Source organism: Mus musculus, chromosome 9 (assembly GCF_000001635.26).
Source record: "Mus musculus strain C57BL/6J chromosome 9, GRCm38.p6 C57BL/6J".
Lineage (NCBI taxonomy): Eukaryota > Metazoa > Chordata > Mammalia > Rodentia > Muridae > Mus > Mus musculus.
This window is the reverse complement of record NC_000075.6, coordinates 121,949,405-121,971,061: the sequence shown is the minus strand read 5'-3', so window position 1 is coordinate 121,971,061 and position 21,657 is coordinate 121,949,405. Positions and strand designations below refer to the sequence as shown.

The 21,657-nt window shown below is 50.8% G+C and overlaps 1 protein-coding gene across 5 annotated transcripts in view; it reads right to left on the bottom strand.

The window, feature by feature from the left end:
• Positions 1 to 20,074, bottom strand: part of Gask1a (golgi associated kinase 1A) — a 37,326-nt gene extending 17,252 nt beyond the window's left edge. For 2 of the 5 annotated variants that reach the window (XM_006512132.3, XM_006512130.1), the window contains exons 1-2: positions 19,814 to 20,071; positions 5,078 to 6,325 (exon numbers count right to left, since the gene is read on the bottom strand). In XM_006512132.3, coding sequence (XP_006512195.1) covers positions 5,078 to 6,325; positions 19,814 to 19,816 — 1,251 coding nt within the window. In that variant the 5' untranslated portion in view covers positions 19,817 to 20,071. Of the gene's footprint in view, positions 1 to 5,077; positions 6,326 to 19,781 lie in introns of all 5 variants that reach the window. The other 3 variants (NM_177743.5, XM_006512131.3, NM_001199927.1) reach the window with 3 other exon arrangements.
• Positions 20,075 to 21,657: the final 1,583 nt, after the last annotated feature.

Sequence of the window (21,657 nt, the reverse complement as noted above, 5' to 3'; positions counted from 1 at the left end):
AGATCGGTCTTGCTGGGATCCTGGTGTCAGACTCTGCTGCTGAGGACTGAGGAGATAGGGTTGGGCAGGCTGTGACAGAGGCAAATGACACAATGGAAGCCATTGTGTTGGCCCCAAGAAGAGACAGTTCTCAAACCAGAGTCTTAACAGCTGAGGCCTTCTGGGTCCTAGCTTTGGGGGCCATAAGCCTCCTTCAAATACCAACGTAACTCATGGATCATCTGACTTCTACATAATTCAGACAGCGACATGTGCCTGGGAGGCAGACTGCAGTGTGGAGCTGTCCCCGAGGTGTCATGGTCATTGCCAGCTCGAGATAAGAGTAGCTATGATTGCCCACAGGAATCCCTGCAAGGTGTGTCTCTAACAGTCCCTTGAGATGGAGTAGGGAATACAAGGCTTATGAGCCCCAGCCCCCAGATCTATAAGCAGTTAGCAGTTGTGAGGAGTTGTCCAAGTTCTGGTAACCCCTCACCCATGTTCCTGTGAGCAACCCCAATAAACTCAGGTTTGAGGGACTTCAGTGGAACTGTCCCCCCACCCCCCATGGAATGAATAGAAACAGACTCCCTAGGAAACATGTCAGAGAAAGCCCTTGCACAGGGAGATGCAGAAAGCTGTCAGACCCCAGCACTTTCTTCCTGGCTTCTGAGTCCCCCAGGTTGTGAGCGTTGCTAGCAGGAGTGTGAGGGAGGCTGATAGTAGACCATCCTAACTGAGCTGCATCTGGGGGTTGTGGTCAGCCGTGAGTCACAAAGCACCTCTGATTCCCGTGCAGAAACGCACATTCTGCAGCCTCCCGAGGTTTCTAGGAAGGTGCTGTCAGCCAAACAGCTGCTTTTCTTGACTGCTGTCCAGCAAACTAGGGAAAGGTAGGTATGATCCCAGCCCAGTGGTGTCTGACCACACAGCTGACCTGTGTGTACCTTGGCTGCAGAGATTTCTGCCTCCACAGCAGCATTTGGCAACTGAGGAGGGGTCCCATGCTACAGCCCCAGAGATGAACAGAGGGGCTCTGTGCAGAGTAGAAAGCTATTGTGAGCACCTCAGTGCAGTTGGGCTTTGCAAAGGGCTGTTCCCTGGGCCTCAAGGCTTCACAGCTTTTCTGAAAATGTTCCCTTCTGCCCCCATTCCTGACCAGCTCAATAGTGACTCTGTGAGAAGGGAGAGAGAGCACTGGAGCCAGGCCAGCCAGGCTCTCGGGCCCCTGGCTGTGACCTTAAACTAGAAACTTAATCTCTCAGGACCGCAAAGGCTCAATTTTATTTTTCACTAATAACTACTGCGTGTGTGCATATATATGTGCACACATATTCATGCATGTGCTTGTACATATCTATGCTTGCACATATAGAAGTCAGAAGACAACCTCAGATGTATTCCTCACCCACCTTTCCCCCATCCCAACAGTCTCTCTGACCCCAAGGATGTTCCTCTCCAGCCCCGGAACCCCAGACACACACAGCCACACTTGTCTCCAGCCCCGGAACCCCAGACACACACAACCACACTTGTCTCCAGGCCCGGAACCCCAGGCACACACAGCCACACTTGTCTCCAGCACCGGAATCCCAGACACACACAGCCACACTTGTCTCCAGCCCCGGAACCCCAGGCACACACAGCCACACTTGTCTCCAGCCCCGGAACCCCAGACACACACAACCACACTTGTCTCCAGGCCCGGAACCCCAGGCACACACAGCCACACTTGTCTCCAGCACCGGAATCCCAGACACACACAGCCACACTTGTCTCCAGCCCCGGAACCCCAGGCACACACAGCCACACTTGTCTCCAGCCCCGGAACCCCAGACACACACAGCCACACTTGTCTCCAGCCCCGGAACCCCAGGCACACACAGCCACACTTGTCTCCAGCACCGGAATCCCAGACACACACAGCCACACTTGTCTCCAGCCCCGGAACCCCAGGCACACACAGCCACACTTGTCTCCAGCCCCGGAACCCCAGGCACACACAGCCACACTTGTCTCCAGCCCCGGAACCCCAGACACACACAACCACACTTGTCTCCAGGCCCGGAACCCCAGGCACACACAGCCACACTTGTCTCCAGCACCGGAATCCCAGACACACACAGCCACACTTGTCTCCAGCCCCGGAACCCCAGGCACACACAGCCACACTTGTCTCCAGCCCCGGAACCCCAGACACACACAGCCACACTTGTCTCCAGCCCCGGAACCCCAGACACACACAGCCACACTTGTCTCCAGCCCCGGAACCCCAGACACACACAGCCACACTTGTCTCCAGCACCGGAATCCCAGACACACACAGCCACACTTGTCTCTAGCACCGGAACCTCAGGCACACACAGCCACACTTGTCTCCAGCACTGGAATCCCAGGCACACACAGCCACACTTGTCTCCAGCCCCGGAACCCCAGGCACACACAGCCACACTTGTCTCCAGCCCCGGAACCTCAGGCACACACAGCCACACTTGTCTCCAGCCCCGGAATCCCAGGCACACACAGCCACACTTGGCTTATGAAATGCTTGCACAGCAAGCACATTACCAACTGAGCTGTCTCCTCAGCCAGCTCAAGGTTAGAATGTGAATAAACATGGCATCCCGCCAGTAAGGCTGCCATGGAGAGGGCTGGGTGTGTTCCTGAATAATGTTGAGTGTGGTACCTACTATGGTATCAAGTATATACCACATGTACAGGTGTTGGGTTCATCCACAAATGGCCTAGCACGTAAGAGCCACTCAGACTGGGATACTATCTGACATAGGCAGGGCCCAGAGACAGACATTAGGATAAGAATCCAGGTGCTGGCAGTTATTCTTTATCTAACCCCAAGATACTTCAGCCCCTCAAGCACATGGGGCATAACTTGATTCCCTTTCCCACGGCTGTGATAAGACACCCAACAAAAGCAACTTAAGGGACCAAAGTTTTATTCTGGCTCATGATCCAGGGGACCGCCCTTCATAATGGGGAAGTCCCATTTTCACTGTGGGCAGGGGATTCTAGAATGTATAAAACAGAGAAAGCGAGCCACCCACTCCAAAGCACTCCTGGCTCTCTGCTTCTTGGTTGTGGGTGTGAGTGACCAGCTGCTTCAAGCTCCCTGTCTACAGCGGCATCACCACACATACAAGCCCAGAGCAGCCACACGTGTGCTGCCTCACCTTGCTATTCATCTCTACCTAGGATCCCACCTCACCCCACCACTCAGACTGACAGGCATCGTGCCTTTGCGGTTTCCTTCTGTGCTTCTGACCTTGCCCCTCTCTCTTCTCTCTTCTGTCTCTTATTTTAAATTATGCAGTCCTCTTGTCTCCATGTTGGTTCAAAGATACAAAATCATAAACAGTTATGGGACTGGAGAGATGGCCTAGTGGTTAAGGTCACTTGTCGACCTTACAGAGACCTGGCCTTGATCCCCAGCATCAACGTGGTAGCTTACAATCATCTGTGACTACAGTTCCAAGGGATCTGATGCTCTCCCTTTTCTGCCTTCCATGGTCACCAGGCAGACATGTGTTAAACATACATTCACGCAGCCAAAACACTCATACACATAAAATAAGTACATCCAAAATTGTAAAGAGTAGTGAACTGGTATTTTAACAATGGGATTTGGGTAAGGGGTCCTGATTTTGTAACTTGAGATTAAAATAAAATTTTTATTTATTGTGTGTATTTGTGTGTGTGCGTGTGAGCACTTGTGCACACATGAACATGCATGTGTGTGTACGTGTGTGTATATGTCTGTTCATGTGTGTGCATGTATGCATGCATATGTGTGCATGTGTTCATGCATGTGCATGTGGCATACATGTGTGTGTGTGTGTGTGTGTGTGTGTGTGTGTGTACATGTTCATGTGGGAGGTTCTCATGTGTCATGAAGGTGGGCATGCATGTGTGGATGCACACATGTGTGGAGGCCAGGGGACAACTTTGAGACATGGACTCCCACTGAACCTGGGCTCACCGATTCCCCTGGCTGCCTGGTCCCATACAGTGGGGACAACAGGCATGCACTGCTTGGCTGGGTCTTTAAGTGCTTGTGCTGGGACTCCACGTTCAGTCCTCACACTTGCATGGCAAGTGCTCTAGTGACTGAGCCATCTCGACCCAGCCCCCACTTGTGCCATCTTATGCTACTTACTTATCAAAGTTGTGTTCATCATTGATGACTTCAGCATCAAAGTATCAATGGACTGTAAAAAGTGAGGTGTTGAAGATCCCCTAATCCTAATCAAGATCTAAGCCAACATTTAACTCTTCATTTCAAAATAAATAAGCATGTGCCTCTCATTAATATACATATTTGCTTTCTTCCTTAATAAATGACAAGATTTTATGTGTACCTGAGAATGGTTTAAAGTACATTTTGTTATAGTTTATCATCCTTAAATGTTTTATTTATATACATATTTTACACTCCCATATTTTACTCAGGAGCACATATAAATTTCTTGGATAAAATGGGGTCACAAATGGAGGGTTTTTGTTTTATTTTGTTTTTTTGGTAATAGTTGGGGTTTTTGCTGTTGTTTGGATGTTTTGCCTGCATGTTTGTCTGCATACTATGGGCATCTCTGGTGCCTGAAGAGGCCAGAAGATGGCATCAGATCTCCTGAACTGGAGTTACAGATGGTTATGAGCCTCCATAACAGTCCTGGGCATCAGGTCCTGGTGCTCAGCAAGAGTAGCCAACATTCTTAACCATTGGGCCATATATCCTGTCTCTGAGTGGAAAATGTCTAAGAAGCCCTGCTCTAGGGTACCACAGGATAGACAGCCCTGTTCTAGGGCACCACAGGAAAGACAGCTCTATTCTAGGGTATCACAGGAGAGAAAAATCCCTGCTCTAGGGTACCAAAGGATAGACCATCCCTGCTCTAGGGTACCAAAGGATAGACCATCCCTGCTCTAGGGTACCACAGGATAAACAGGCAGGAACATTATAAGAACAGTTGCTTGGTCAAAAGTCTAGCACTGTGGGGAGTAGGCATCCTGGCTGGGCATCCTGGTCTTCACCTGGAACCCCCTAACTCCACTGCATTCCACCCCACTGCCCAACCACACCTACCTGAAGCAGAAAGTCAAAGAGAGCCAAACGTGCCCACTCAGCATGGTGGATGCCCAGGCATGGGATCTGGCCTGGCCATTTGCAGCCTCGGGCCAGCAAGGCCTGGTACTGTAGCCAGCCCAGGGCCAGAGAGTTCTGGTCCTCATCTGGGTCTCTTAGGTGCTGCACATCCGGTGCCCACCAGATGATGGGCCTTACACTGCCATCTGTGTAACGGTAGGGCAGAAGGGGACTGTGGAAGCTCCGGGCTACGGCAGGTAGGCTCCGTTGGAGTCCCAGCACACGGTCCAGGTGGAAGGATAGGACTTCATGCAGGTCCTTGGACCTCTTAATCAGGCCACAGAGACCCTGGGAGCAGAACTGGCTGAGCCTGAGAGGAGATATGTCCTGGAGGGCATCTCCAGCAGATAGTCCAACCTGCAGCACCTGCCCATGGGCAGGGACCCTGGCTTTTCCCACCACTTTCCCATGGACCAGTAGCCGGAGAGTTTGTGCATCATGTTCCATGAACCATGGTGGAACCTGACCCCATGCTGCAGTGCCGGCCAGCCCAGGGGTCTCAGTACCACACCATGGGGATTTCTGCAGGTCCTCAGCAGAGCTAGACCACCATGGAGCCTCTGACCCTGAGGTGGCACTCCCAGCCTTCCCACCAGTCAAGACTCCATTCTTGGCTCCTGGCAAAGGATCTCTACCATCTGCTGGCCATGGCCTAAAGCTTGCTGCAGCAGTATCTCTCTGTGCCTGAAAAGATTCGTGGCTTCTCTCTGTGAGTGGGACAACCATGGTGACTGTCTTGCTCTGTGTCTCTTGGACTAAACCATTATGCCCAGGCTGGCCCAGCGCTGCGCCCCCTGCATCTCTCACCTCCCCCTCTAATAGAAGCTCACGATCCTGGGCACTGAGTATCGCATCTCTCCTGACACTCAGTGGGTGTCGGCTTCTGTCCACTTGCCTTCTGCGGCTTTGCTTCTTGGCACAGACCAAGATGGGATTTCTGGGCAAAGCCTGGCCTGTCCAGTGGCCCAGGTTCCTTGCTGGCTGCCTCAGGCTAGAGTTCAAAGTCTGCTGAATCCTGGGGTCAGACGCACCAACTTCCCCCCGAGGCTCCATGGGATTAAGTCCTGGGGTGGAAGCTGGATGCCCTGGAGGGAAATGAATGACAGCCACTGCAGACAGGACCATCAAGAGGCAGAATGCCATCACTGACCGCTTCTTGCCACGAAGCCTTCTCCAGATCCAAGACACCTGAGGACGGGGTAAATAAGATAGTGTGAGACCTAGGAAAGCCATCATCTCTAAAACACAGAACAGCAGTGGCAGTGGTCAGAGTATGGGGGGACAGGAAGCAGCAGCAAAAGGACACCTAGCTGCTGCCCACAGGGGAACATGACAGCCCAGCCAGCTGCACCCACCCCTACTCCAGAGCTTAGCCTTCACTGATGCTTATAGACATACCTGGCATCTCTGGATAAGCCACCACACAACAGTGACTGCCATGCCTCCCAATAGACCCCTCCATCTACCATCTCGTGCTGACCCCATTTCTTTCAGTTCTGTAGTCTTTATTGCCATTTCAAATACAAATAAAGTATTCATAGAAAGAAGTCCAAGTCGTGCTGAGAAAATCAGGCCAAGGCGCCCAGCCGTTGATTGAAGCACGTTCTGCTCTTCCAGGGGACCTGAACTCAGTTCCCAGCACCCACATGGGGCAGCTCACAGATGCTTATAACTCCAGTAGCATGAGGTCAGGTCACCTCTTCCAGCTCCCATGGGGTACTCATACTCACATAGAAACACACAGAGACAGGCAGACAGACAGTGCTTTAAAAAAAATAAAAAGTAAAGAAAATTGGAGGGGGGCTGGAGAGATGGCTCAGTGGTTAAGAGCACTGACTACTCTTCCATAGGTCCTGAGTTCAATTCCCAGCAACCACATGGTGGCTCACAACCATCTATAATGATTTCTGATGCCCTCTTCTGGTGTATCTGAAGAGAGCAATGCTGTGCTCATATACATAAAATAAATAAATAAATGCTTTAAAAAAGGAAAGAAAAAGAGAGAGAGAGGGAGAGAAAGAAAGAGAGAGAGAGAGGGAGGGAGGGAGGAAGAAAGAGAGAGAGAGAGAGAGAGAGAGAAGAAAATTGGAGGGGAAATACCCCATCTCCCTGTGGGCAGCCATGGCCCTAATCTGAGGTATATGACACAATGGTGTGCTGAACTCTGTGTGCACATCTCTGCAGAAACACCTGAGAATTTCTACAAATGACACCAGAGACTTTGGGGCCCCACTTCTCACTATCCGTTTCCATGGCCTGGTAACTCCTTAGCTATCAGAACAACTAGACAAATTGGAATTATAGAGATTTTATTTTAAAGTTAAGAGCAGGAAGATCAGGCCCAATGTGCTGGCAGGGACAGAAACACTCAGAGGTAACACTGAGATCAAACGTGTCCGTAGAAACATTCGTCTGGATTTTTCTACTTCTAAAATGGAAAAACAAAGGATTTTTCTTCTCCTAAAATGAAAAAACAAAGATGTGTTTTGAAGTTGAATTCATAATCTGTGTTCTCAAAGGGCTGGATGACCCTAGGAAAAATAAATCTTTCTAAGATGAGCCAGGAAGGAGGTGGATCCTGCTGTCAGCCTTACTTGACTTCAGGAAACCTGGGCGGGGAGTGGGGGGTAGGAGGTGGGGGTAGGAGGGTTGGCAAATGTGCAGAGAGAGAGAGAGAGAGAGCTCAGAATGGCCGTGAGCAGATGCCCTCTGCAGGGCCACACACATGAAAGCTTTGGGAAAAGAAAAGTGGCTTTGATCAAACTGAAAAGAATCTCTAAAGACAAATATGCGGCTAAATAACCAAGTGTGAATGAAAAGGGAAGGATCGTAATGTAGAATATTCTAGAGTCTATGGGCAGAGTTTGACCTGACCTCCCTGGCCTGCTAGAATCATTCTCCTGACAAGTCTCAATATCCAAGTGCCTACATCATCTGCCCTGAGAGGGCTGTCGCAGGAAGGACTCTGCAACCACTCTCCTTTCTAATCCCTACTCTCTACCCCTCACCAGGATTCCTTTCAGTTCCTGGGGAAGACGCCATGGACCAATAGCTACATCCTCCCTGAGCTGAAGAAAACTCACAGTCCGGGCATCCCAGCCAGGTTCTGAGCTTCCAAAGCTATGAACAATATGGAAGCCACACACTTCTGTTTCTGTGACTCAAAAGATAAATAGGGGATTACTATTCACCCAGAGGGATCATGTGAGGACTAAGTGGATTGAATTATGTGATGGCCTTCTGCATCCTTCCCAGAAGCATTGGGGTCCCCACTGTGCCCCTTCCATGAGCATTGTTGTCCCCACTGTGCCCTTCCCATGAGCATTGGGGTCCCTACTGTGCCCCTATTAGAGTTGGGGTCCCCACTGTGTCCCTTCCATGAGTGTTGGGGTCCCCACTGTGTCCCTCCCATGAACATTGGGGTCCCCACTGTGTCCCTCCCATGAGTGTTGGGGTCCCCACTGTGTCCCTCCCATGAGTGTTGGGGTCCCCACTGTGTCCCTCCCATGAGTGTTGGGGTCCCCAATGTGCCCTTCCCATGAGTGTTGACGTCACCACTGGTCCCTCCTGTGTGGCACCACACTTGTATTTGAACACTTGGTCCTCAGCAGTTGGCCCTGCTTCAAAAAACTGTGGGATCTTGAGGAAGTCTTGATGGAGGAAGAGGGTCACTGGTGCAGTGGGTCTCAAGGCTTGACCCTTACTTCCTGTCCTCTCTCAGCTTCCTTGCTGTGGATGCAGTATGTCCAGCTGCCTCATGCTCCTGCCTGCAGAGCTTCTCTGTCACCGTGAACACCTCCCTTCTCAAACCATGAGTCAAACATCCCCACCCCCACCCCCAAGTTGCTTCTTGAGAAGAGAAAGGTGACTAGCACATGCCCCCATTTTCCAGAGGCCTTCTTCTCTTTCTGAGAAAAAGCACCCCCTCAGGTCTGGGCACATTGTAAGGTCAGAATAAAAAGTGGGGATTCCCAAGGCAGGGGCACAAAAGGCATGTTTATTCTAAAACCTCAAGTGTGGGCAACAAGGAGGCCACCTGGCTGAAGGGTCAGCAGAGTTTCTGTCTGAAGATGAAGGGAGACAGGAGGGAGAGTCTTGGCAATAGCATGTGGGAAAGTGAGCCAGAGGGAACGGGCAGAGAGGGGCCAAAATTGAGATGCAGCCCCCGGAGGCGGGTGGGGGTGCCCTCATAGCTAGGTGATTTGTTTTAGTTTCTTAATTCTTAATGTTTTGTTTATTTTATATGTGTGTGCATGTGCCTGAGTGTGTGCGAATGTCATGTAACAGTGAGTGTGCATAGTGTGCCTTAAGTGTGTAAGTCCCGTGTGTGTATGTGCGTCCTGTGATAAAGTATGTGTGTGTACATGTATTTGTGTATAAGTCAAGTGATAGTGTGTCTATAGAAGTCCTGTGCTGAGTGTGTGTAGCTGTGTGTGTATGTGTGTGTCCAATGACAGTGTTGTAAGTCCTGTGATGAGTGTGTGTAGCTGTGTGTGTGTCCAATGTGTTATAAGTTCTGTACTGTGTGTGTGACTTTGTGTGTGTCCAATGACAGTGTTATAAGTCCTGTGCTGAGTGTGTGTGTGTGCTGTGTGTGTGTCCAATGACAGTGTTATGAGTCCTGTCTGTGTGTCTGTGAGAGAGAGACTCTGTGTGTGTGTGTGTGTGAGAGAGAGAGAGAGAGAGAGAGAGAGACTGTGTGTGTGTGTACAATGACAGTATTGTGAGTCCTGTGCTGAGTGTGTGTGTGTGTGCAATGACAGTGTTGTGAGTCCTGTGCTGAGTGTGTATGTGTGCTGTGTCTGTGTGCAATGAGAGTGTTGTGAGTCCTGTGCTGAGTGTGTGTGTGTGTGTGTGAGAGAGAGAGAGAGAGAGAGAGAGAGAGAGAGAGAGACTGTGTGTGTGTGTGTACAATGACAGTATTGTGAGTCCTGTGCTGAGTGTGTGTGTGTGTGTGCAATGACAGTGTTGTGAGTCCTGTGCTGAGTGTGTATGTGTGCTGTGTCTGTGTGCAATGAGAGTGTTGTGAGTCCTGTGCTGAGTGTGTGTGTGTGTGTGTGTGTGTGCAATGACAGTGTTGTGAGTCCTGTGCTGAGTGTGTGTGTGTGTGTGCAATGACAGTGTTGTGAGTCTGTGCTGAGTGTGTGTGTGCAATGACAGTGTTGTGAGTCCTGTGCTGAGTGTGTGTGTGTGTGCAATGACAGTGTTGTGAGTCCTGTGCTGAGTGTGTATTGTGCTGTGTCTGTGTGCAATGACAGTGTTGTGAGTCCTGTGCTGAGTGTGTGTGTGTGTGTTCAGTAGATGACTGCTCTGGCTCTGATTCTGGGTCATTTCTAAAGATGTGCCAAGCCTTGTTCTCTGACCTTTGTTCCTTTCTGACCCCTCCAGCCCCTATCACCGTCCCCTGAGTCATCACCACTGACAAAGACTGGGGCTGGCAAAGTCTGGAATGTTGAGATCCTGTGTCATTTTCCGCAGGTTCAGTTAAATAACTGTCATGAGGAAAATCTGGCTGGGGTGAGAAGGAACGCATGAGCTGACGTTCAGAGACAGATTAAAGCCACATGTTACCATCGTCACATGTTTCTGTGACTGTGGGACCCTGATGCCCTTATTTTCCTAAGACAGAACAAGGAATATGGTTTGGCACTAGCCTCTGGAACAAAGGTGATGGGCCCAGCCACAAAGCCACTAGGCACACAGATCTGAGCTGTGGGGCATCAGGGGGCTGAGCTGTCCCTTCTGCTGCGGGCAGAGTCCCAGGCTGTCTGTCTCCAAAGCCACCAGCTGACCAGGCTCCAGTGCTCAGCCCCTTGGGGGAATCATGATTTTCTTTCCACACCAACAACTCCAAAGCAGGAAAGGGCTTTCACCCCTGTAATTTCTGCCTCAGACAATTTGAAGGCAGAAAAGCTAAGAAATGGAAACTGAGTGTTCACTTGCTGTTCCCTGTGCGCCTGCAGCTGTTTGGGGGACTCACTTATTCAAGTTGTTGATCCTCCTGCCTGAGTTAGGAGCCAGCGACTAGTGCAGTTATCATTCACAGGAGAGGAGAGGGAGGCTCCTCAAGGACACACCAGGCACAAACCCAGGCCAGCGGGCTAAGCTGATGTTAGACCCTGCGAAGGCACCCCAGCTTGAACTCCTGGAGATTGTGTTAGGTTTCAGGAATGGCCTGACTCTGAATGGAGACTAATTGTTTAGGACTGGCCAGTTCATCAGCAATGGGAGACACAAAAGAAAGCAAAGGCATGTGGCCACCCCTGGGCATAAAGGCAAAAATTACTGAAGGGAAATGAAAATGTTTGAGCTACATATTCACCCAAAACAAAAACCGCTGTGTCTCTTGTCTGTGTTTTTCCTTAATTTCTATAATTAGAAGATCCACAATATCAGATTAGAAATGTGAGGATCTGACTCCTTCCTACCTGGGCACATTCCAGGGGCAACATAGCAAGTCACTTCTAATTATCTATGTACTCAAACAAACAGGCAAACAAAAACAGGAGAACCAAGCAGGGGCTACATTTCCTGGGTGTTCCAGAAGCCACTCCACATTCTGACCTCATGATGCCTCCCTCACAGAGCTCTCTTCCCAGGCCTCCATGCAACCCTGGAGCTGCCCCTTCTTGCTACTCTCAGCCCCTTCTCCTGTGACTTCACACAGTCCCTTCCTGTGACTTCACACAGTCCCTTCCTGTGGCTTCACACAGTCCCTTCCTGTGACTTCACACAGTCCCTTCCTGTGACTTCACACAGTCCCTTCCTGTGACTTCACATAGTCCCTTCCTGAGACTTCACACAGTCCCTTCCTGTGATTTCACAATCCCCTTCCTGTGACTTCACACAGTCCCTTCCTGTGACTTCACACAGTCCCTTCCTGTGATTTCACAAGCCCCTTCCTATGACTTCACACAGTCCCTTCCTGTGACTTCACACAGTCCCTTCCTGTGGCTTCACTCAGTCTCTTCCTGTGACTTCACACTCCTTTCCTGTGACTTCACACAGTCCCTTCCTGTGACTTCACACAGTCCCTTCCTGTGGCTTCACACAGTCCTTTCCTGTGACTTCACACTCCCTTCCTGTGATTTCACAAGCCCCTTCCTGTGACTTCACACAGTCCCTTCCTGTGGCTTCACACAGTCCTTTCCTGTGACTTCACACTCCCTTCCTGTGACTTCACACAGTCCCTTCCTGTGGCTTCACACAGTCCCTTCCTGTGACTTCACACAGTCCCTTCCTATGACTTCACAAGCCCCTTCCTGTGACTTCACAGAGTCCCTTCCTGTGATTTCACAAGCCCCTTCCTGTGACTTCACACAGTCCCTTCCTGTGACTTCACACAGTCCCTTCCTGTGACTTCACAGTCCCTTCCTGTGATTTCACAAGCCCCTTCCTATGACTTCACAAGACCCCTTCCCTAACCTTCATATAACCTACTCACCTCCAGTGCTCTAGAGACGCCACTACAGGTCTGATGAGGCTGATCTCCTGGGAGAATCCTAAGGATCACCAACATTGACTACAGCAACCAAGAGAGTCATCTCAGAAATAAACAAATCCACCGGTGGTCATCTCACCCTTAATGCTCTGAATTGCCAGCCTCAAAGGGGTCGTCGGGCCTGGCTACTGTTTGGATAGGAGACCTAAATTAAGCAGACAGAGCCCCAGCTGTTGTTGGTCTTGTTACTCTGACCGTGATGGTGATTGTACAGCTGTCACAGGAATCTCCATGGCAGCAGCATCCTCCTGGTGGGGTGTGACCCCTCTGCCTGCTCGTGAGAGGAGGGAAGCTGCTGGAGGCCAGGCTTGTCTCCACCTGAGTGTGCAGTGAGACTCAATGACCCGCTGGCCCTAGTAGCCTCCTCCTGAGACTCAACTATAGTGTCATTTGTCCCAGCTAACAAGAGCACCAGTGTGGGGCACCGCAGGCAAAATGGAATGTTGGAGACCCTTCATTTGTTAGAAATTTCCTCTTCCACACATTTTGCTCTCAAATGCCTGGGACTGGGGCTGAGGTAGAGCAGAATGGGAACTGCCACTGAAAAAGTAGAGACATTTGCTTTCTGGCTGCTGCTCCTCACCCTTCAAATACTTCTCTGGCTGCTCAGAGGCCCAGACACAGAGATGGAGGGGACCTGACTTCATCTTCCCGTCACAAATCTCCCTGCTTCTGAAGGAACTCTTGAGATAATCCAGCGTGCCGTCTCTAACAGTCTCCAGCCACCAGCAGGAGGTAAGAACTTACAGGACGGGACAAATCACAGATCCACAGGTCAGTTCTGGCCTGAATATGTGTTTTGTTTGGCCTGAAGTATTTTAAATAAATCTGAGTCGATGTTGAAAATCCTATTTTTTTTTTAAATCACATTTGCAGTTTACCAGGGCAAGTGCATACATCCTCACAGCTAGAGTGGAACATGGCTCCTCCTGACCATAACTGGGTGGCTTGCCTCAGCACCCCCACAGTGTGCACATGCACATACACACACACACACCCCATACAAATATACACACACATCACACACACATGTGAACACACACATGTGCACAGGCATGTCCACACATAGCACACATGTGCACATGCATATCCACACATAACACACATGTGCATACACATAGCATACATGTGAATACACATACACAGCAATACATGTGTACACATACACAGCACACATGCATGTGCACACACATACAGCACATACATGTGTACACACAGCGCACACATGTGCACACACAGCACATGCATGTATACACACATAGCACACACATGTACACACACAGCACACATATGTGCACACACATAGCACACATACACAGCACAAACATGCACACACACAGCACAAATATATGTACACACACACACACACACACACACGCATAAAGCCATTATCTTCCAGCACTAACCTGCCTTTGACATTTCATTTCCCTCACTTCTTTTCATCAGAAGATGCCATTTAAACTTGGGAAGACAAAAGACATACTGACCTGCCCTCTCTTCCAGGCCCATTCCCTTTCTGATGTTAGCAGCCTGGTCCACCAGCCATTCAGTGCACAGTTATTAGTCCAGGGCTACCCTGAGTACAAGAACCACTATCTGCATTTGAGTTCAGTAACAACAGCATGTTTGTTCCTGGAAACACTGGCCACATCCTAAGAGCTCATTTGCCACTCATGCACATGCACAGTGCAGCTACTGTGTTAAGAGCCACAGAAACAACAATTCTCATATCTCAGAAAGTCCCACCAGGCAACTCCAGGAGACTTAATATAAGATGTGAAAGTCTTAACCAGACAGATAAAACACTGGCTGTCCCAGAAATCAAGAGGTTGAGTTCAGAGGGAAAGAGTCTAGTTCCAGCCTGGGTCTCAAAAGGAAAAAGAAGAGAGAGGAGAGGGGAGGGGAGGGAAAAGGATTTTGACAAGTTCTCTGTACTCACACTGCACTGTGCTGGGCATGGTGGGAGGAATCATACACATTAGGCTGCTGCCTTCCAGGAATGCACTGTCTAGTTAGGGAGAAAGCTAAGTTACAAAGAGCACAGGAAGCCTCCGATGCAGCCATCTTGCTTCTTATTCCAAGCCTAAGGCTGGCTGGTGGCCACGGCCTCCCTCTATCCTACCATGAAGGTGCCATGCCCACACCTGACAGAGGTCCACAGGGAGGTACAAAGCCACAGGTGGCCACATTCATTATCAAAGAAACTCAAGATTTGGTTAGAATTCTGACAAAATGACGGTGTTAACATGTTTCAGCCAAGCTTAGGGCTCTCTGAATTCTAGGCCTGGGCCAAAGGTCAAGCATCCTTGAACTAAGTGCCTCTCCTCCATTGCTTTGGACCCATCCTCTCTAGTTTGCCATTTTGGGGAAAGACAACAGGGCTGATATCAAAGCAGTTGTCTCTACTCCAATCCCCTTCTTCCTTGGACCTTGGATAGCAGGACTCCTGATGCTTACCCCACTTGGTGCCCTGGACCCATTACACGGCAGTCACAGAGGGCAAACTCAGGCCCCCTGTGCTGTCTTAAGGATAACAGCATTCCTGCTCCCATTTCTGGGTGTGGCTGTGTGCCAGCGCACAGTGCAGAGCAGCTTCTAGGTCGATGTTCACAACCCTACAGCAGACACTATGATCTGCAAGGAAAATTGAGGCTAGGGGTTAAATGTTCAGAGACCAGCCTCAGGTGGGCAGAGTTCGAATGCAGCTTTGTGGCAGTACTTTTAGCTACTTTATTGGGTTCTTATATCTACCACCCTTCTCCACCCCAATCCCTTTGCATTGGGGTCCCCACTGTGCCCCATTAGAGTTAGAGTCCCCACTGTGTCCCTTCCAACCCCTCAAAACCAGATGAGAAAGAGGGTTAGAGGGGAAAGGGGACAGCAGTTAACTCCTCTCTCAGGGCTCTGGCATTATATACCCTCCGAAGAGTCCCCAGAATTCCCTGTGTAAATTATCTTCAGCTGGCAGAATCACTCCCCTGCCAGGGCACGAAACAAATCATAGTTAGCTGCTGTGACAATCTGAAGCAACCCTATATCCCATACCTTGTATTAAAATAAAAACATTCACATAACATAACTGAACTTTTAAAGAAAACAAAATTCTCACCACGCAGCCTCAATCAGAACCAACATTCTGAGCCTCTGTGATTTAAAACTATACCAAGGAAGGTATTGTAAGAGTCTCAGTCCATTGCTTCCAAGGTCAGTGAATGTGACAGAGGAGCCCGGAACGTCCCCTGACTGTCAGGAGAGTGACTAGACAGGGCATCACCACACTTGTCTGCCATACCTGCTCCCAGCGGAGATGAGTGATTTTAACGGTTTCTGGAAGAAAGGATACAATAGCGTCTTTGTAGTTGTAGTAGGATCTGGGGAGAAAAGGGAATGGCTGACCACCAGGTCCAACTGGACCAATGCCTGCCAAAAGTCTGCCGTGCAGAGGCCAAAGGAAGCTCCTGGGATGCCCACGAAGAAGCCCTGTGGTGGTCAGTGCCTGAGCAGGGTCCAGGTCCCCAGGAAGCACACACCAAGCCTCTGTGTGGGGAACAGAGCAACTCTGCCCTGGAAGAAGCCTGTGCATCCCACCTACCCTCCCCCAGCACAGGCCCCACATGGCCCCTGCACAGCCATCCCAGCCTCCAGCTCTCAAACTGCTCATAGATTCAGCTCCGCTCGTCCCAGAATGGAAGAATTTCAACCACAGCATTGCACAGCTTGAGCCCCACTCTGGCTCCTGCAGCCCACCTTGCACCTCTGCATCTCAAAGCCATCTCTGCCTGAAACTCCCGCCACCAGGCTGTCCCTGCCCTGATGGACTGTGAGCCAAAATAAAGCTGCTTTCTTCAACTTACTTTTGATCAGGTATTCTGTCACAGCAGTGAGAAAAAGAACTATTGCAGGTGTCCAGAGGGAAATGTTCAATAATCAAATCTGAAGAAGCAGCAGCAACCAGATTTAAAAGAGCAAGTTTGTCAGAACTGTGCCTCAACTCCACATTCATTTAAGAAAAGAAAAAGAAAAAAATCAACAGTATTTTTAATCTTACAAGGAAAACCCAGGCAGACAGAAGGAGAAATCCAGAACTGTGCCGACCGGAGGACAGCAGGCCTAAGCCCGGAGGACAGCAGGCCTAAGCCCGGAGGACAGCAGGCCTAAGCCCGGAGGACAGCAGGCCTAAGCCCGGAGGACAGCAGGCCTAAGCCCGGAGGACAGCAGGCCTAAGCCCGGAGGACAGCAGGCCTAAGCCCGGAGGACAGCAGGCCTAAGACCGGAGGACATAAGGCCTAAGACCGGAGGACAGCAGGCCTAAGCCCGGAGGACAGCAGGCCTAAGCCCGGAGGACAGCAGGCCTAAGCCCGGAGGACAGCAGGCCTAAGCCCGGAGGACAGCAGGCCTAAGCCCGGAGGACAGCAGGCCTAAGCCCGGAGGACAGCAGGCCTAAGACCGGAGGACATAAGGCCTAAGCCCGGAGGACAGCAGGCCTAAGCCCGGAGGACAGCAGGCCTAAGCCCGGAGGACAGCAGGCCTAAGCCTGGAGGACATAAGGCCTAAGACCGGAGGACAGCAGGCCTAAGACCGGAGGACATAAGGCCTAAGACCGGAGGACAGCAGGCCTAAGACCGGAGGACAGCAGGCCTAAGCCCGGAGGACAGCAGGCCTAAGCCCGGAGGACAGCAGGCCTAAGCCCGGAGGACAGCAGGCCTAAGCCCGGAGGACAGCAGGCCTAAGACCGGAGAACAGCAGGCCTAAGCCCGGAGGACAGCAGGCCTAAGACCAGGCCCCGCTCCATACAGACCATCACAGACACTGCCACCTCCCTGACAAGGCGTGCCACACAGCACAGCACCTCTGGGCGACACCCTCACTGCCCTCCCCATCTCTCTCCTCTCCTTCCTTGTGGCTGCCAGTTTTCCTATGAGCTCCAGGTTGGAGCCTTCCTTTCCTTTGGAGAAAGGATGAAGAGAGTTGTGGGTTCTTTGTGTTTTGAAATCATCACTCCCTGAACTCATCTTACAGAGGCTACGCGTCCTACTATGCGTCCTACTTCAGATGTGTCATCAAGCATTCTTAAGAACCAAGTCAACTTTTTATTCCTTGATGAAAACATGAAAGTCTCCTTCAGCCCAGAGTGTGAGAAATTACCTCAGGGCATGGTGGGACAGAGCCAAGGCCGGAGCTGGAAGGAATCAGACTTCTCTTGTTGATACAGTCTCACTAGCCACGACACAAAGCTCAACCTGTGCCTGTGATGAGCACCGGACCATGACTACCACCTTTCAACTGCCGTGCCAGTGAGAAGAAACACTGCACTGCCGAGGAAAGCCATCTCATGCTACACTCTCGGGCTGTCAGGACACAGGAAAGGCTATCCACAGAGCTAGCCCCGTGCATCTTCATGCCTCCCTCTCTAGTTGCCATCCACAAATACAGCTCTCTCCTCCCTAGTCCCAGCCCCTCCTTAGCTGTTAGCTAGCTCTTGGCTGATGGCATTTCTGGAAAAATCGCTCCCCAACTTGGCTCCTAAGCATAAAGCCACAAACCTGCTGCCCCAGCCAAGACTCGGGGATGTGAATTCTCTGGATGGTGGAAGAGGATGTTTGCCCATTGCAAGCAAACACCTTTCAAGCCAAACAAAAACTGCCCACAAGTAAACAGCGTGACATAGTTCCTTCCAGAGGCCACTTAAGAGAAACCCAAGTCCATGGCCAGTGGCAGAGAAGTGGACGAAAGGTGTCACCAGGTGCAGGCGGTACCATCCTTCAGCAGGGGTGGCTAGCTAGGCCTGGAAGTCAGGATGTAGGGACCTAGATGACTGCGCCATCAAAAACCCCAAGCAAGACAGCAATGGGGACATGAATAGCAGCACACTCATTTATTATTGGAACTGCTTCCAGTCTGCTTTTATGATTACGAAGGTAACTGTAAAAGACCCATTCAGAAATCTAATGGAGAGATATCATTTAGCCTTGTTCTGAAGGATAATGTAGTTTACAGAATTTTGTCCACTGAGATGGCTGAGTGGGTAAAGGCATTTACCCACCTTGCTGAGCTCGATCCCCAGAACCTACGTAGTGGAAAGAAGAGACTCCTAAAATGGCCTGAGAGCAGAGACCACTAACACCCCTCAGAGTACATGGCTGTGGGTCATAATTTTTGAATGGGAGACTTGTTCCTAAACCAGGATTCCAGCAGCACCTCAGCTCGTACCCTGCACCTCCAGCCATGCCTCCTCTCAGACACAAGAGTTCCTACTCATGTGGAGCTTTGCAGGAAACTTGTAAGGTTGTAGAGATGCCAGGAGCAAATCCAGGCCTCAGGACCGAGCCCCAGCCCTCACTGGTCAGGGCCCCCACAGTGGCACAACTGCTCCCATGTTGACCTACTTCCTGCAAAGGTCGGCTGAGTTCCTGGGCCATAGGTCAACTTCCCATGAAACACCTCTGGGGAGTTCCCATCTGCAACCCCACCCCGAAACCTGGAGAGAAAGGGACCCCTTAGGGAGTCACAGAGCAGGCAATGGCACTCCAACACACTCCACACACCCTGGTACCTGGGCTGCAGGTTTTCTGTCAGCGGCAAGAGCACATCAATGTGCCCTAAGGTTTATATCAGTACCTCAGCTAACGCCACAAGGGCAGGTTTTCACATTCTTGTTTTCCTCTCTTAGTGTCTGTGAGGTTGGAAAAGAATCAAGTCCACAGGTCCTAGACTTTATCAGTGACTCCTCAGGCATCCCCATGACCACTCTGTCCAGCAGGCAGAGGCGGTGGGGCAGTAAGACTTTAACTCAAAGGTGATACAAGGCATTTTTTTTAAAGCATCAATACACCACTTAGCCATAAGAACACCATGAAATTTACACATCTTTGAGAAGGAAGGAGGTGACTTGAAAGGGTTAGGGTTAGGGTCCTCGCCCATCGTCTGCCTTGGGTGCTCAAAGGAGTCCTTTACACTCCTACAGGCATTTTGTCTAGATAACTCTTCATCTACACGTGAGGGGTCCTTGAGGAAGACTCTCCAGTCCAGGGCACAAATGAAAGTCACTGTGACCCCATGAAAAAGCTTGAGGTATAACTGTGGCCTGGGATGCCACCTGTGCAACTCATGCGAGGCTTCAAGGCTGCCTGCCCTGGCACCCACCTGTACCCACCGCCCTGTTCAGCAGCTCCTACCATGTCCCCACGGTACTGCAGCAGGTTCCTGGGCTCAGCCTACTGGCAGACTCATCCCTGGAGCCCAGACTTTCCAGGCAGGGTTGGGATTAGGTCCACACCTTTCCCCGCCACCAGATTGCAGGGCAGGACACAACACAGGATGCTCCGCATGTGAGTCTACGTGTGAGTCTGCAGAGTCCTGTGGCACACAAGCCTCCTCCAGCCGCTGGGGACCTTTCCAGAGTTTGCACAGCCCCAGCCTAGCAGCGCAGCCCAGCCTCCCCAGTCCCCAGAAAGCACAGAAGGGGGAGGCCCCTTTCATAATAAAAGCCCTACCCACTTCTGGCCAACAGAAGCTGCCTGGAGTGAGGTCTCTGGTGCTAGGAAGGAAAGAGTCTCACTCCCGCCCCCTCCCCCCCACACACACACACTCACCATTCCCCCACCCGTACCCCCACTGGGTTCAGCGCCTGGGCTGGGCTCAGAGGAGCCCCAATCGCGCCTCTAAGGTGTTTGGGTGCAACTCATGGGGCCGCCCGGACGATGATTCCCTATACTGGCCCTCTCCTCTGCAAAACCTCAGGAAGACCAGTCTGCCACTGGCACCTCTCCAGTTTCTTTGGGCACAGTGCCCAAGGGCGGTTTGGGAGGCAAATATCCATTAACCACTGAAGGTCATTAACAATAGCAGAACCTCATTCAGGGGCCAGAGTAAGGAATCAATACTCGATACTGCTCTGGCTGTAGATAGTTTTTTTGTGTCTGCACTGGGCTTGCTATCTGTGGTGCAGGATCCTGCTGGCCTCACTGCTAACAGCTGGTGGCTGCCAAGGAGAACCTAGACTTCTGAAAAGACTGCTCCTAAGAAGTCTCATACTTGGAACTTAGAATTCTTTTTTTTTTCAATTTTTATTAGGTATTTTCTTCATTTACATTTCAAATGCTGTCCTGAAAGTCCCCTATACCCCGCCCACCCGCCCACCCACCCCCACCCCACCCCCTCTCTCCTACCCACCCACTCCTACTTCTTGGCCCTGGTGTTGCCCTGTACTGGGGCATATAAAGTTTGCAAGACCAAGGGGCCTCTCTTCCCAATGATGGCCGACCAGGCCATCTTCTGCTACATATGCAGCTAGAGACACGAGCTCTGGGGGTACTGGTTAGTCCATATTGTTGTTCCACCTATAGGGTTGCAGACCCTTTAGCTCCTGGGGTATTCTCTAGCTCCTCCATTGGGGGCCCCGTGTTCCATCCAGTAGCTGACTGTGAGCATCCACTTCTGTGTTTGTCAGGCACCTGCATAGCCTCACAAGAGACAGCTATATCAGGGTCCTTTCAGCAAAATCTTGCTGACATATGCAATGGTGTCTACGTTTGGAGGCTGATTATGGGATGGATCCCCAGGTGCGGCAGTCTCTAGATGGTCAAGTTTGGAGCTAAGATGAAAGGATGGAACTTAGAATTCTTATAGGGAGGTAGACAATGGTTGGAGGTTAGGGCAGAGTGGACAGTAGGACAGAAGCTTGGAACCAAACTGAAAATAACCTCCCGGGATTTAAACTTTTAGGGTCACCACTAGAGAAGATGAGCCACCCTCAGGCTCCCCAAGAGTCACCTTCCCCAGATGGATCAACAACTATCAGATTATTGCTGATAGGGGTCACAGGAGCACTGCAGAATGCTGTGCCAAAAGCAGTCAGCCCTGAATGCTTTCTGTACATTGTAGCATTGAATCACCACAAACAATGCCTTGGAGCAAATTTACAGGAAAGGAAACACTGTTGGGAAGTCAAAACCAGGAAGCCACTCTACAGCTTAAAGTCTCAGTCTACCTGCTAGAACGTGAAAACGTGGAGCTAATG